The 14,226-nt window shown below is 56.3% G+C and overlaps 2 protein-coding genes across 4 annotated transcripts in view; both read left to right on the forward strand.

Annotated features, from left to right (window-relative positions):
• Positions 1 to 1,041: 1,041 nt before the first annotated feature.
• LOC127480792 (glutamine-rich protein 2-like) overlaps positions 1,042 to 14,226 on the forward strand; it is a 34,027-nt gene continuing 20,842 nt past the window's right edge. The window contains exons 1-11 of the mRNA XM_051809295.1: positions 1,042 to 2,100; positions 2,390 to 2,458; positions 11,593 to 11,640; positions 11,831 to 11,926; positions 12,115 to 12,206; positions 12,353 to 12,467; positions 12,636 to 12,836; positions 13,067 to 13,198; positions 13,420 to 13,491; positions 13,669 to 13,824; positions 13,981 to 14,096. Coding sequence (XP_051665255.1) covers positions 1,846 to 2,100; positions 2,390 to 2,458; positions 11,593 to 11,640; positions 11,831 to 11,926; positions 12,115 to 12,206; positions 12,353 to 12,467; positions 12,636 to 12,836; positions 13,067 to 13,198; positions 13,420 to 13,491; positions 13,669 to 13,824; positions 13,981 to 14,096 — 1,352 coding nt within the window. The 5' untranslated portion in view covers positions 1,042 to 1,845. The remainder of the gene's footprint in view (positions 2,101 to 2,389; positions 2,459 to 11,592; positions 11,641 to 11,830; positions 11,927 to 12,114; positions 12,207 to 12,352; positions 12,468 to 12,635; positions 12,837 to 13,066; positions 13,199 to 13,419; positions 13,492 to 13,668; positions 13,825 to 13,980; positions 14,097 to 14,226) is intronic.
• The window catches only part of LOC127480794 (glutamine-rich protein 2-like), a 45,101-nt gene continuing 40,998 nt past the window's right edge, over positions 10,124 to 14,226 (forward strand). Inside the window, exons 1-3 of one of the 3 annotated variants that reach the window (XM_051809296.1) lie at positions 10,124 to 10,416; positions 10,792 to 11,147; positions 11,437 to 11,488. In XM_051809296.1, coding sequence (XP_051665256.1) covers positions 10,893 to 11,147; positions 11,437 to 11,488 — 307 coding nt within the window. In that variant the 5' untranslated portion in view covers positions 10,124 to 10,416; positions 10,792 to 10,892. The remainder of the gene's footprint in view (positions 10,417 to 10,791; positions 11,148 to 11,436; positions 11,489 to 14,226) is intronic. The other 2 variants (XM_051809297.1, XM_051809298.1) reach the window with 2 other exon arrangements.

Raw genomic sequence — 14,226 nt, forward strand, 5'->3', positions numbered from 1 at the left:
TGAATATGTATAGCCCTGGCCAGTTCATCTACCATCTTCAGCCATGGCTGGCATTTATTTGGAGCTCTCCCCCTGCAGCTGGCACTGTGGTCCAGCTCTGTGATAAAGTGCTGCCTGCTTCCTAATGCTCTAGTGCTGTTAAGGAGCTTTATTCCTGAATTTCAGTGACAGCTACACCTCCACTGTTCTCTATCCTGGAGCAGGGCCATGACTAGGGCCGGTGCAGGGCCCTTCCCTGCCCAGAGCTGGCTGTACACGAGCACACAACAGTCCCACGCTGTTCCCTGCACGCTGCATGTCAGTCTAAACAGTGCAGCCTTTTCTTAATTTTCCTGAAATTCAACTGGCATAAGTTTTCATGTTTGGAACAGATTGCTGAGTCATCTCCCCCTTTTTTCCCTGGCCCAGCTCATTAGGTATATTCCCAGTCAAACACCAGAGGAAAAAATAGTAACAAACATAAATGTACTGTTTGGATTTTATCTGTGTTTTTGTGGGGGTTCCTGTGTCCTGCCTGGGCCAACTCACACTGACAGTTCAGTGGCACAGCAAAGCCAGGCTTATTCCCTGCTCCACAATGCAAGAAGAAACCAAGAGCTGAGTGCAACTTGCCTCGAAACAGAACCAGAGTCTGACATGACAGAGGAGGAACTGGCTTAGCTGTGACTCCAGTCTTAAACTGAATAAAAGAACAATAAAGGACTCTCTTCTTTCCTGGAAGAGGGTATGTTTCAGTGATTAAAGGGGCTCCAGAAGGGCTGGACAAGGACTTTGGACAAGGACCTTGAGTGACAGAAGGAGCAAGAGCTTCCCACTGCCAGAAGGCAGGGTTGGATGGGATATTGGGAAGAAATTCTTCCCTTTGAGGGTGGTGAGGCACTGGCACAGGTGGCCCAGAGAAAAGTGTGGCTACCCCATCCCTGCAAGTGTTCAAGGTCAGGCTTGGAGCAACCTGGGCTAGTGGAAGGTGTCATTATTCTTGTGCCTGGCAGGGGTTGGAATGAGATGAGCATTAAGGTCCCTTCCAGCCCAAACCTTTCCATGGCTCTATGACCTCATGACTCTATGACCTCATGTCTCCATGGCTCTGTGACCCACTGTGTCCTGGGGGTGGGGTGGGGCCGTTGCCTGGCAACGGGAGCTGTGATGAAGAGGGGCACGTGCAGCGCAGGCCCCAGTCCTTCGAGGGCCGAGGAAGGAGGAAGGAGCCTTCTGGCGACTGACCCGCTTCCTCATCGCTTTGGCTGATCCGTTTGATCAGGCTATTTGCTTTATCATTTTATCAACCCCTTTGCTTATCCCTGTTACCACTCCTATTGGTCTCCCCTTTTATCATTCCTATAGGTCACCCCTTTAAGAATCCCTCTAGGTCATCCCTTTTAACATCCCAATAAGTCATCCCCTTTAGAATCCCAATAGGTCAACCCTTTTAGAATCCCTATAAGGCATCCCTTTTAGAATCCCTATAAGGCATCCCTTTTAGAATCCCTATAAGGCATCCCTTTTAGAATCCCTCTAGGTCCTACATTTTAACATTCCAATAAGTAATCCCTTTTAGAATCCCTATAAGGCATCCCTATTATCATCCCTGTTGGTTATACAGTTTATCATCCCTATAGGTTATAGAGTTTATCATCCCTATAGGGCCTCCCTGTTATCATCCCTGTAGGACATATAGTATAAAACCCCTATTGATCATCCCTTGTATCATCCCTATAGGGCATCCCTTATATCATCCCTATAGGTCATAGATTTTAAAATCCCTGCTGGTCAGTTTGTTTGCCATCACTTTTACACATCCCTGGCAGATCCTGTCTGGCAAGGAAAGCTTTTATTTTTGCAGACATGGCGACTCCCTTGGAGACTCTCAGCCTCTCCCAGCTGCTGGATCTCGCCATCGGGATGCCCCAGAATGGAGCCGTCCACTTTGCGGCCATGAGGAAACTGCTGCAGGCCGTGCTGGGGCACCTGGACGTGCAGTACCTGACAGCCCAGGAGCCGTGGACGGGCGAGCTGAGTGGCCCCTCACTGGCTGAGTTGGCCACTGACGTAAAACAAATGAAAAAGGAAATGGAAGCTGTCAAGACAGTCATGCCAGAGGTAGTGGCTCTTCCCAGAGCCCCTGGTGCTCCCCCACCAGTCAGTCCCTCCCCACTTCCTCAGCAGTGCCTGACTCTGCCCTCACTGCCCAGGCAGCGCTTGGGCCGCTGGCAGAGCTTCCTGGCCCTTGGGATGGGCTTCAGTGCTCTGGCACAGAGCCTGGCTCGGGCAGGCGGCACTGGGGCTCTCCCTGCTGACCCTGCCTGTGCCATGGGCTCCCCAGGGCAGGGCTGGGGGTCTCGGGCCACTTGCTGCCCTGGGGCTCACCCTCAAGAACCCTTTTTCCTAGATTTTCTCTCAGGCTCTTGATGAGGAAAGTGGTGAGGCCAAAGATGTGTCAAGGATCCCAGGGGCACAGGTTTGTGGAGATCACAGTGGGAGTGAAGGTCGTGTTCCCCAGGGACACTCCCCAGGGGCTCATCTCTGACACCCCTTTCTCTACAGCCCCACATGGCAGAGGACATGAAGAAGATCATGGAGGAACATGATCAGGTGAACTGCTGCCGTCAGAGGCTCAGCAGCTCTGGCCCTGCTGGATGCATGGAGAGTGCTGCCCGCAGTGCCCTGCCAACCTGGCTGAGCCTGACCTGCACTGTCCCCTGTGCTGGACACACCACGGCAGGGGGAAGGTCCTGCAGGGACCCTCCCCTGGGACTCATCCCCACCACCCCTCTCTCCTAGGCCATGGCTGACTACCAGGATCTCCGGGAGGAGATTGGCGTGATTAAGGTGACACAGTCCCAGATGGCTCAGAAGATGAAGGAGACCCTTGCATTGGTGAGCTGCTGGCTGGTGTCATCTTTGGGCTTTTGTGGGGTGCTTGAGTGTGGCTCCCTGAGCTGGGGATCTGGGGTTGAGCCAGGGACAGGGTGTGGGGCCCTGGGTCTGCCCTTGCAGCTGAAGGGCCCTTGTGCTGGGACAACACAAGATCTGTGCCCTGAGTCTGCCACCACTGCCCTTCCCAGATGAAGAAGATGGAGGATGACATTGCACAGCTGAGGGAGGATATTGCGAAGTGGAAAGAAGAGACCAATGAGCAGATCACTCAGCAACTGGAGTAAGAGGATGGGAGAGGGTTTTGTACTCTGTAGGGCAGCAAGGAAGCCCAGAGGGCCTTGAAGCATCCTGGTTTGGGGCTAAGGGACATTGCCCGAGCAGCACTGTAGAGGCTAAGCCTGCCCCTGCCCCCATCTTGCTGGCCAGGTCTGTGCTGCAAGAGACAAAGACTGAACTCAAGAAGATGGAGGAGCAGCAGGAGATGAGGAATGCCATGCTGGAGCAGATGGTGACTGAGACGACCAACCAGATGCAGGAGAAGGTGAGGTGCTGGGGGAGCACTCCCACCACCCGCCAGCTCAGTGGAGGGGTCCTGACGGGGCTCCAGCCACATTCCCCATCTGGATGGGGCCATCGAGTCCCACGGCACCCAGGTGTGCTGGTTGCATCCATCCCATCTCTGAGCAGATTCCTTCTGCCCTTCCTGCAGCTGGGTGAGCTGGAGGAGACAGTGAGCATCGTGCAGGAGGAGCAGGAGAAGGCAGCGTGCTCCAGGTGCACCTTCGACTACAAAGAGCTTTTGGGGGAGCTCGTCCAGCGCTGTGAGAAACTCGAGGAGGAGGTGGAGTCCCTGGAGTCACGGCAGATAGTTGTGGGCAAGGTGGAGAAAATCACAAAGCCAAGGAACCAGGTAGGGAGTTGGCACCACGGGGGACTTGGGAGTGGGCTGATGGCATTCCGTGGCTGGCTGTGCTTTGCTGTAAAATGTTGGGGAGCCCCTCACTGCCCCCAGACTGGCTTGGACCAGTCAGCAGCATGGAAGGAAATTAAAGCCTTGGTGCAAATGTCCTCTTGACACTGAGGACTCGTGGAACCAGACTCCCCTTGCTAAGCATCATCTTTTCTTCCTCCCTGGAGCAGGACCAGCAGCTCCTGCAGCACATGGAGAACATGGAGGACCAGGTCAGGAAGATTCAAGGGGACTGTGAGGAGCTCAGCTTGGTCTCAGGGAACCTCCAGAAGGACTGTGAGGAAAAGCAGAAAGCTATTGAGGTGGGTGGCTGAAAGTCCTGTGGAGTCAGAGCATCTCCCAGGCACACTCCAGGCAGGGGACCACAAGGAATCTGTCCCCCTGCTGACCTGCTCACAGCCCTGAGGGGGTTCTGAGGGTGTTTCCCAGAGGATTTTGGGTAGGGGGAGCAGGGGCTGCTCAGCTGACCAGGAGGCAGCTCCAGCCCTGCTGCCATGTCATGGGATACTTTCTGTGTTGAAAGATGCTGTTCCAGTCCTTGGAGACACTGAAGGACAAAGCAGAGGAGCAGAACATGTTGGTGGCAAAGGACATGGTACAGTCTGGTGGGACCGACCCTGTGGGGGTGATGGGGTGAACGGGGCCACCCTGCCCTGGAAGGGGCACGATGGTACAGAGGGAGTGCTTCTCCCTCTGCCCCTGACACACCCCAGCCTTGCCTGTCATTCCTCAACCCTTTCCCCTCTTCACTCCTGCCTTTCCCCTCTGCCAGAAATCTGCCTTGGGCAGCAAAGTCAGTTGCACCCAGTTTGAGGCGAGCATGGAGCGGCTGGATAAGAGGATGCAGGAGATGCAGGGCCAGGTGTTGGGACAGAATGAGCAATGGAACGAGGTGCAACAGCAGCTCAGCAACATGATGGAAAACAAGGTGAGTGGTGTTTCATCCACAGTGTGCAAAACTGGCACCTTTGGGTCTTGGCAGCCTGAAGCAGCATCCCTCTGAGGGTCCCCCTCTTGGATCTTCCCTGGAGACAGCCATGTCCCATGCTGGGGCAACTGGCTGAGGGTGTGCACCTGTCCACAGCTGGACCGCCTGGAGCTGAAGCCTTTCCATAAGCAGATGGAGAAGATCTGGCAGAAGAGCATCAAAGAGCTTGAGAAGAAGATGGCAGAGAGTGACAGCGCTGCTGGGCTGAGGAAGTGAGTGGGATGGGGATGGCAATGGCTTTGGGGACAGCGATGGTGCTGTTCCCTCCAGCTGTCCCAGACAGTGCCCACGTGGTACCCTGGCACTGCACCAATTTAGCCACCAAACAAACCATGGCGATGCTGATGAAGCAGCTGCACCTTCTCCTTCCACCAGCAGCAGGTTCTGCACAGGAAAGGAGGAATGAGGAGGGGGCAGCTGTGGGACAGAGCCCTCCCAAAGCAAAGTGGGCTGTGGCTGCAAAGGCTTCCAGAAGCAAGGCTGGGAGATGGGCACTCCTGCCCCTGGCAGGGGTGTGACACGCAGAGCCCCAGGGCTGGGTGGTGCCCTGCCCTCCTGGCCAGGCACAGGGGGGTCATTAGTGCTGCTGAAGCACTGCAAGCAGTGCAAGGGCTGCTTGGGATGGCAGCGTGGGCCCTGTGCCCTTCAGCTGGCACCAGCCAGTGGGTTGGGGAATGGGGAGAAACCAGGCCCCACAGCCCCGGTTGGCCCTGCAGACGCCGTGACTCCCTGCAGTGCCGTGCCCAGCACCTTGCTGCTGCCAGCGAGCCGCTGCCTGCGGGTGGGCAGGGCTGTGTCCCCCCAGGAGCTCAGCCAGCCCTTTTGTCTCCCCCTCCTTAGGCAGCTGCCAGTCCCTTTCACGTGCCTGTCCTGTGACCGCCCGGTCAAAACGCAGGTTCCTGGCCCGTGAGTATCACCTCTGCTTTGGGGGGGCTGCGTGAGTGGGATGGGGCTCAATGGCTGCCAGGGGTGACCTGCTGTGCCAGGCACAGGGGTGAGGGTGTCTGCTTGGGAGGGTCTGACCCTGCTGAGCCTCCTCTTCAGCCCTGCCCATCAGGATGGAGTGTGAGGCCTTGTCCCCAAGGGCTGCCGACACTGTGATGTACCATGTGTGAGGTACAAGTCTGTGGGTTTTGAGGGACTGCCCCCAGCAGGCGTGAGTTGTTTGTCCCCTGTCACCCATATGTGGCTTCTGCCCTCCACAGGAAACCCGAGACACTCCCGTACTTGCAGCCACTGCCCCCCATCAAGGATTTTCGGCCGCTGCCCCCCAAGAAGGATGCACAGCAAAGCCAAAGGTAGGGGGCCTGAGGACACAGCCCTGGCTCCTGGGCTGCAGGATAGCCCTGCCCTAGCAAGGAGAGCTCTTCCCTGCATGAGGGCAGAGGGGCCCTGTGGGCCTGAGCAGTGCAGGGGAGCAGAGGGAGGGCTGTGGAAGGTCAGTGCTTGCCCCAGCTCTGGGGGTTTTACTGCCCCCTTTCCACTGCCATGTCTAGCCCAGGACTCTGTCTCAAGGTCACTGAAACCACACGTGATGAGTTTTGTCTGGTCTCTGCCTGAGCTCAGGCTTGGGGTGGAGTAGGATGCCTCCTGTGAAAGCAATTCCCACAACCAAGCCCAGCTCCTGCCTGCTGCTGTCCTGTGCACAGGGACCTGCCATGACCATGGCCAGCTCACCTGGCTGTGGGGAAACAAAGAGCAGATCCAGCCCCATGGGATGGGCTTGGGTGTCCTGCAGAAGGTGGAGGGAGCTGGGAGGGACACGTGCCACCAGGGAGCACCCCCTGGTCCCCTCCCTGCTGCAGGAGGGGGAAGCCCAGGATGCCACAGTGCAAGGCACTGAGCATCCCTGTGCCCATCCCACAGGAGAACAGTGGTCAATGGCAAGATCCCCCGAGTGGCCCCGAGCATTGGGAACCCTCAGAGAAGCAGAAGCCTCGAGCTGCAAATCCAGGCTTCTCCCCGGAACAACGTGCGGCTGAAGGGCATCACAGCACTCCCCAGCAAGGTAGGGAAGGCACAGACACAGCAGGTGTGACTGAGGCTGGGAGGGTGAGGCTGAGTATGCAGGGGGAATCTGTGCCTTCAGGTGCCCCAGGGAGAGCTGGGTTGGGAGGGTTGCTGGGGGATCATGGGTTGGGCCCTGTGTTGCAACCAGCTGCTCTCTCCTTCTCAGCCTAACGTGACCATAGTGGTAGGCACTTCTGGCCCCAACTCCCCGGACCAGAAGGACCAGACTCCTGCGGTGGACAGTGCACAGGAAGAGCCAGGTATAGCCTTGTCAGGGTATGGGCTGGTGAAGAGAAAGGGAACTGGTCATCTACTGGGGAGGGGGCCAGGGAGCAAGCAGGGTCAGTGTGGGACAACAGTTTCTGTGCTGGTGGGTGGGGACCAGCACTCCCAACCCTGGGGGTCTCTGGACAGGCAGGTGTCCCTGCTGCCTGCCACGTCCTGGGCTGGCAGCGCTGCTCCAGCCAGGGGCTGCCCTTGGGAAGTGGGGAGCTCACCCTTGCCCCTCGTCCCCAGGCCCTTCCACCTCACAGGAGCAACAGCCAGCCAAGACCCGCAAGACCAAGCACGTCACCTGGGCACCACAGCTCACCCAGATAAAGATCATCCCGGCCCGTGACACATCACCTTCTCCAAGCAGAGAGAGAGGAGTGAACAACCGGTACTCCGACATAGACATCGAAGAAGAGAGGAGAATAGCATTTGAGGAGTTGGTTAATTTAATAAAGAAATAATAAAAACGCAGACATTGCCTGGTCCCACCAGCCTCTCTCTTCCTCAGGCTCCCTGATGCTCCTCAACCTTTCTCCTCCCTCCTGTCTCTCTGCCACCAGGCTGAGCACATCGTGCCCCGTGGCCAGGACTTGAGGCTGGCCCTGGTCCCGTGGCACCTTGTGGGGCATCTCTGAGGATCTGGGGCCTGCTGTGGCTGGGAAGCCACAGGCACATCCCTGGAGAGCCTGGCTGGCACTGCTGGGGCTGCTGGTTTCGGAGGCTCCTGAAATCCTTCCAGCCGGCCCGGACAGCCCCTCAGGAGCAGGGTTGAGCCATGCCCGAGTGCCAGCCCCGATGGCAGGGCCCAGCAGAGCTGTGCCTTCATCTGGGCACTGGCAGATTCCAAGCTCATCTGCCCGCTTCCTCCTGCGGTCCCTTTCTCGAGGGGCAGCAGCAGGGGCTGGCCCACAGGGTTTCCTCTCCCCGGGGCGGGCAGCCCCTTGCCCAGCCGTCCCTCTCGGGCCCCCTCTGCAGAGCTGCTTTCCAGCCGGGCACCCCCGGCGTGTCCCGGAGCCCGGCGCTGATCCTGCCCAGGCCCGGCGGGGCCCTGCGGCCGGGCCGGGCCATCCCGGGCAGGAGCAGCCCCCGAGGCGGGGGACACACAGGCACAGGGGGACACGGGGAACCCACGCCGGGCACGGGGCCCTCCTGTCCCCACTCCCGCACAGCCGCGCCCTGTCCCAGCGGAGGAAGGACATGAGCCCACAGCACTGTCTCGGCTCTGCCGGGGAAAGGGCGCTCTCGTTGCCTTCGGAACGAGCCAAGGTGGCCCAACGCAGTTTCTGAGCTCTCTGGCCGCCTAAAGTAACAAGTCAGGGCAGCCCAACCCAGGTTTTGGGCCCTGTGGCCGCCTAAAGTAACAAGTTGTGAAGCTTTCCTCATGAATATGTATAGCCCTGGCCAGTTCATCTACCATCTTCAGCCATGGCTGGCATTTATTTGGAGCTCTCCCCCTGCAGCTGGCACTGTGGTCCAGCTCTGGGATAAAGCACTGACTGCTTCCTAATGCTCTAGTGCTGTTAAGGAGTTTTTTCCTGAATTTCAGTGACAGCTACACCTCCACTGTTCTCTATCCTGGAGCAGGGCCATGACTAGGGCCAGTGCAGGGCCCTTCCCTGCCCAGAGCTGGCTGTACACGAGCACACAACAATCCCACGCTGTTCCCTGCATGCTGCATGTCAGTCTAAACAGTGCAGCTTTGACTGGGGGAGAGCTATAACCCCCCTTGAGGAAGACCCACAAGGCCCACCCTGCATGCAAGTCACAGGGTGACACAAAATGGCCGTTTATTGAACATGGACGTTGGCTTATAAAGGCCGAGCAGAAACCCTTCTAGAAGAAAGGGTGGAGACTGGGAGGAGTATCCAAGGAGTGGCCAATCAGGGTAACAAGGGGCAAAACTTATCGAAACATGAACAAATGAGAAACTATCTCTAGGCAGTACTGCTGCAGCAGGGTTGGACGAACAAGGAAAGGGTTTACATAGAACCAATAGAAGAAAGGCTAACAGGGATACAGAGAAGGGAATCACACATTCTCATAATAAAACATATTATGTCAACAAGAGAACAATTGTATAACTAAGTAAAACACTGGAAACAAACAATCTCTGGGTTATGATGATCATATCTTGAGCATGACAGCATAGGTGCACTCTGAGATGATGTCTTCCTCTTCCTCCGATCTCTCCCCGTTAAGTTTCTTCCACCATTTGTAGGACTCCATTGGGGCACCTCCAACACAGCTTTTTCTTAATTTTCCTGAAATTCAACTGGCATAAGTTTTCATGTTTGGAACAGATTGCTGAGTCATCTCCCCCTTTATTTCCTGGCCCAGCTCATTAGGTATATTCCCTGTCAAAAACCGGAGGAAAAGATAGTAACGAACACAAATGTACTGTTTGGATTTTATCTGTGGTTTTGTGGGGGTTCCTGTGTCCTGCCTGAGCCAACTCACACTGACAGTTCAGTGGCACAGCAAAGCCAGGCTTATTCCCTGCTCCACAATGCAAGAAGAAACCAAGAACTGAGTGCAACTTGCCTCGAAACAGAACAAGAGTCTGACATGGCAGAGGAGGAACTGGCTTAGCTGTGACTCCAGTCTTAAACTGAATAAAAGAACAATAAAGGACTCTCTTCTTTCCTGGAAGAGGGTATGTTTCAGTGATTAAAGGGGCTCCAGAAGGGCTGGACAAGGACTTTGGACAAGGACCTTGAGTGACAGAAGGGGCAAGAGCTTCCCACTGCCAGAAGGCAGGGTTGGATGGGATATTGGGAAGAAATTCTTCCCTTTGAGGGTGGTGAGGCACTGGCACAGGTGGCCCAGAGAAAAGTGTGGCTACCCCATCCCTGCAAGTGTTCAAGGTCAGGCTTGGAGCAACCTGGGCTAGTGGAAGGTGTCATTATTCTTGTGCCTGGCAGGGGTTGGAATGAGATGAGCATTAAGGTCCCTTCCAGCCCAAACCTTTCCATGGCTCTATGACCTCATGACTCTGTGACCTCATGTCTCCATGGCTCTGTGACCCACTGTGTCCTGGGGGTGGGGTGGGGCCGTTGCCTGGCAACGGGAGCTGTGATGAAGAGGGGCACGTGCAGCGCAGGCCCCAGTCCTTCGAGGGCCGAGGAAGGAGGAAGGAGCCTTCTGGCGACTGACCCGCTTCTTCATCGCTTTGGCTGATCCGTTTGATCAGGCTATTTGCTTTATCATTTTATCAACCCCTTTGCTTATCCCTGTTACCACTCCTATTGGTCTCCCCTTTTATCATTCCTATAGGTCACCCCTTTAAGAATCCCTCTAGGTCATCCCTTTTAACATCCCAATAAGTCATCCCCTTTAGAATCCCAATAGGTCAACCCTTTTAGAATCCCTATAAGGCATCCCTTTTAGAATCCCTATAAGGCATCCCTTTTAGAATCCCTATAAGGTATCCCTTTTAGAATCCCTCTAGGTCCTACATTTTAACATTCCAATAAGTAATCCCTTTTAGAATCCCTATAAGGCATCCCTATTATCATCCCTGTTGGTTATACAGTTTATCATCCCTATAGGTTATAGAGTTTATCATCCCTATAGGGCCTCCCTGTTATCATCCCTGTAGGACATATAGTATAAAACCCCTATTGATCATCCCTTGTATCATCCCTATAGGGCATCCCTTATATCATCCCTATAGGTCATAGATTTTAAAATCCCTGCTGGTCAGTTTGTTTGCCATCACTTTTACACATCCCTGGCAGATCCTGTCTGGCAAGGAAAGCTTTTATTTTTGCAGACATGGCGACTCCCTTGGAGACTCTCAGCCTCTCCCAGCTGCTGGATCTCGCCATCGGGATGCCCCAGAATGGAGCCGTCCACTTTGCGGCCCTGAGAAAACTGCTGCAGGCCGTGCTGGGGCACCTGGACGTGCAGTACCTGACAGCCCAGGAGCCGTGGACGGGCGAGCTGAGTGGCCCCTCACTGGCTGAGTTGGCCACTGACGTAAAACAAATGAAAAAGGAAATGGAAGCTGTCAAGACAGTCATGCCAGAGGTAGTGGCTCTTCCCAGAGCCCATGGTGCTCCCTCACCAGTCAGTCCCTCCCCACTTCCTCAGCAGTGCTTGACTCTGCTCTCGCTGCCCAGGCAGCGCTTGGGCCGCTGGCAGAGCTTGCTGGCCCTTGGGATGGGCTTCAGTGCTCTGGCACAGAGCCTGGCTCGGGCAGGCAGCACTGGGGCTCTGCCTGCTGACCCTGCCTGTGCCATGGGCTCCCCAGGGCAGGGCTGGGGGTCTCGGGCCACTTGCTGCCCTGGGGCTCACCCTCAAGAACCCTTTTTCCTAGATTTTCTCTCAGGCTCTTGATGAGGAAAGTGGTGAGGCCAAAGATGTGTCAAGGATCCCAGGGGCACAGGTTTGTGGAGATCACAGTGGGGGTGAAGGTCGTGTTCCCCAGGGACACTCCCCAGGGGCTCATCTTTGACACCCCTTTCTCCTACAGCCCCGCATGGCAGAGGACATGAAGAAGATCATGGAGGAGCGTGACCAGGTGAACTGCTGCTGTCAGAGGCTCAGCAGCTCTGGCCCTGCTGGATGCATGGAGAGTGCTGTCCGCAGTGCCCTGCCAACCTGGCTGAGCCTGACCTGCACTGTCCCCTGTGCTGGACACACCACGGCAGGGTGCAAGGTCCTGCAGGGACCCTCCCCTGGGACTCATCCCCACCACCCCTCTCTCCTAGGCCATGGCTGACTACCAGGATCTCCGGGAGGAGATTGGCGTGATTAAGGTGACACAGTCCCAGATGGCTCAGAAGATGAAGGAGACCCTTGCATTGGTGAGCTGCTGGCTGGTGTCATCTTTGGGCTTTTGTGGGGTGCTTGAGTGTGGCTCCCTGAGTTGGGGATCTGGGGTCGAGACAGGGACGGGATGTGGGGCCCTGGGTCTGCCCTTGCAGCTGAAGGGCCCTCGTGCTGGGACAACATGAGATCTGTGCCCTGAGTCTGCCACCACTGCCCTTCCCAGATGAAGAAGATGGAGGAGGACATCAGAAAGCTGAGGGAGGATATCACCAAGTGGAAAGAAGAGACCAATGAGCAGATCACTCAGCAACTGGAGTAAGAGGATGGGAGAGGGTTTTGTACTCTGTAGGGCAGCAAGGAAGCCCAGAGGGCCTTGAAGCATCCTGGTTTGGGGCTAAGGGACATTGCCCGAGCAGCACTGTAGAGGCTAAGCCTGCCCCTGCCCCCATCTTGCTGGCCAGGTCTGTGCTGCAGGAGACAAAGACTGAACTCAAGAAGATGGAGGAGCAGCAGGAGATGAGGAATGCCATGCTGGAGCAGATGGTGACTGAGACGACCAACCAGATGCAGGAGAAGGTGAGGTGCTGGGGGAGCACTCCCACCACCCGCCAGCTCAGTGGAGGGGTCCTGACGGGGTTCCAGCCACATTCCCCATCTGGATGGGGCCATCGAGTCCCACGGCACCCAGGTGTGCTGGTTGCATCCATCCCATCTCTGAGCAGATTCCTTCTGCCCTTCCTGCAGCTGGGTGAGCTGGAGGAGACAGTGAGCATCGTGCAGGAGGAGCAGGAGAAGGCAGCGTGCTCCAGGTGCACCTTCGACTACAAAGAGCTTTTGGGGGAGCTCGTCCAGCGCTGTGAGAAAGTCGAGGAGGAGGTGGAGTCCCTGGAGTCACGGCAGATAGTTGTGGGCAAGGTGGAGAAAATCACAAAGCCAAGGAACCAGGTAGGGAGTTGGCACCACGGGGGACTTGGGAGTGGGCTGATGACATTCCCTGGTTGACTGTGCTTTGCTGTAAAATGTTGGGGAGCCCCTCACTGCCCCCAGACTGGCTTGGACCAGTCAGCAGCATGGAAGGAAATTAAAGCCTTGGTGCAAATGTCCTCTTGACACTGAGGACTCGTGGAACCAGACTCCCCTTGCTAAGCATCATCTTTTCTTCCTCCCTGGAGCAGGACCAGCAGCTCCTGCAGCACATGGAGAACATGGAGGACCAGGTCAGGAAGATTCAAGGGGACTGTGAGGAGCTCAGCTTGGTCTCAGGGAACCTCCAGAAGGACTGTGAGGAAAAGCAGAAAGCTATTGAGGTGGGTGGCTGAAAGTCCTGTGGAGTCAGAGCTTCCCTCAGGCACACTCCAGGCAGGGGACCACAAGGAATCTGTCCCCCTGCTGACCTGCTCACAGCCCTGAGGGGGTTCTGAGGGTGTTTCCCAGAGGATTTTGGGTAGGGGGAGCAGGGGCTGCTCAGCTGACCAGGAGGCAGCTCCAGCCCTGCTGCCATGTCATGGGATACTTTCTGTGTTGAAAGATGCTGTTCCAGTCCTTGGAGACACTGAAGGACAAAGCAGAGGAGCAGAACATGTTGGTGGCAAAGGACATGGTACAGTCTGGTGGGACCGACCCTGTGGGGGTGATGGGGTGAACGGGGCCACCCTGCCCTGGAAGGGGCACGATGGTACAGAGGGAGTGCTTCTCCCTCTGCCCCTGACACACCCCGGCCTTGCCTGTCATTCCTCAACCCTTTCCCCTCTTCACTCCTGCCTTTCCCCTCTGCCAGAAATCTGCCTTGGGCAGCAAAGTCAGTTGCACCCAGTTTGAGGCGAGCATGGAGCGGCTGGATAAGAGGATGCAGGAGATGCAGGGCCAGGTGTTGGGACAGAATGAGCAATGGAACGAGGTGCAACAGCAGCTCAACAACATGATGGAAAACAAGGTGAGTGGTGTTTCATCCACAGTGTGCAAAACTGGCACCTTTGGGTCTTGGCAGCCTGAAGCAGCATCCCTCTGAGGGTCCCCCTCTTGGATCTTCCCTGGAGACAGCCATGTCCCATGCTGGGGCAACTGGCTGAGGGTGTGCACCTGTCCACAGCTGGATCGCCTGGAGCTGAAGCCTTTCCATAAGCAGATGGAGAAGATCTGGCAGAAGAGCATCAAAGAGCTTGAGAAGAAGATGGCAGAGAGTGACAGCGCTGCTGGGCTGAGGAAGTGAGTGGGATGGGGATGGCAATGGCTTTGGGGACAGCAATGGTGCTGTTCCCTCCAGCTGTCCCAGACAGTGCCCACGTGGTACCCTGGCACTGCACCAATTTAGCCACCAAACAAACCATGGCGATGC

Source organism: Manacus candei, unplaced genomic scaffold (assembly GCF_025592945.1).
Source record: "Manacus candei isolate 608988 ecotype Guabito, Panama unplaced genomic scaffold, ASM2559294v1 h1tg000076l, whole genome shotgun sequence".
NCBI classification, from domain to species: Eukaryota; Metazoa; Chordata; class Aves; order Passeriformes; family Pipridae; genus Manacus; species Manacus candei.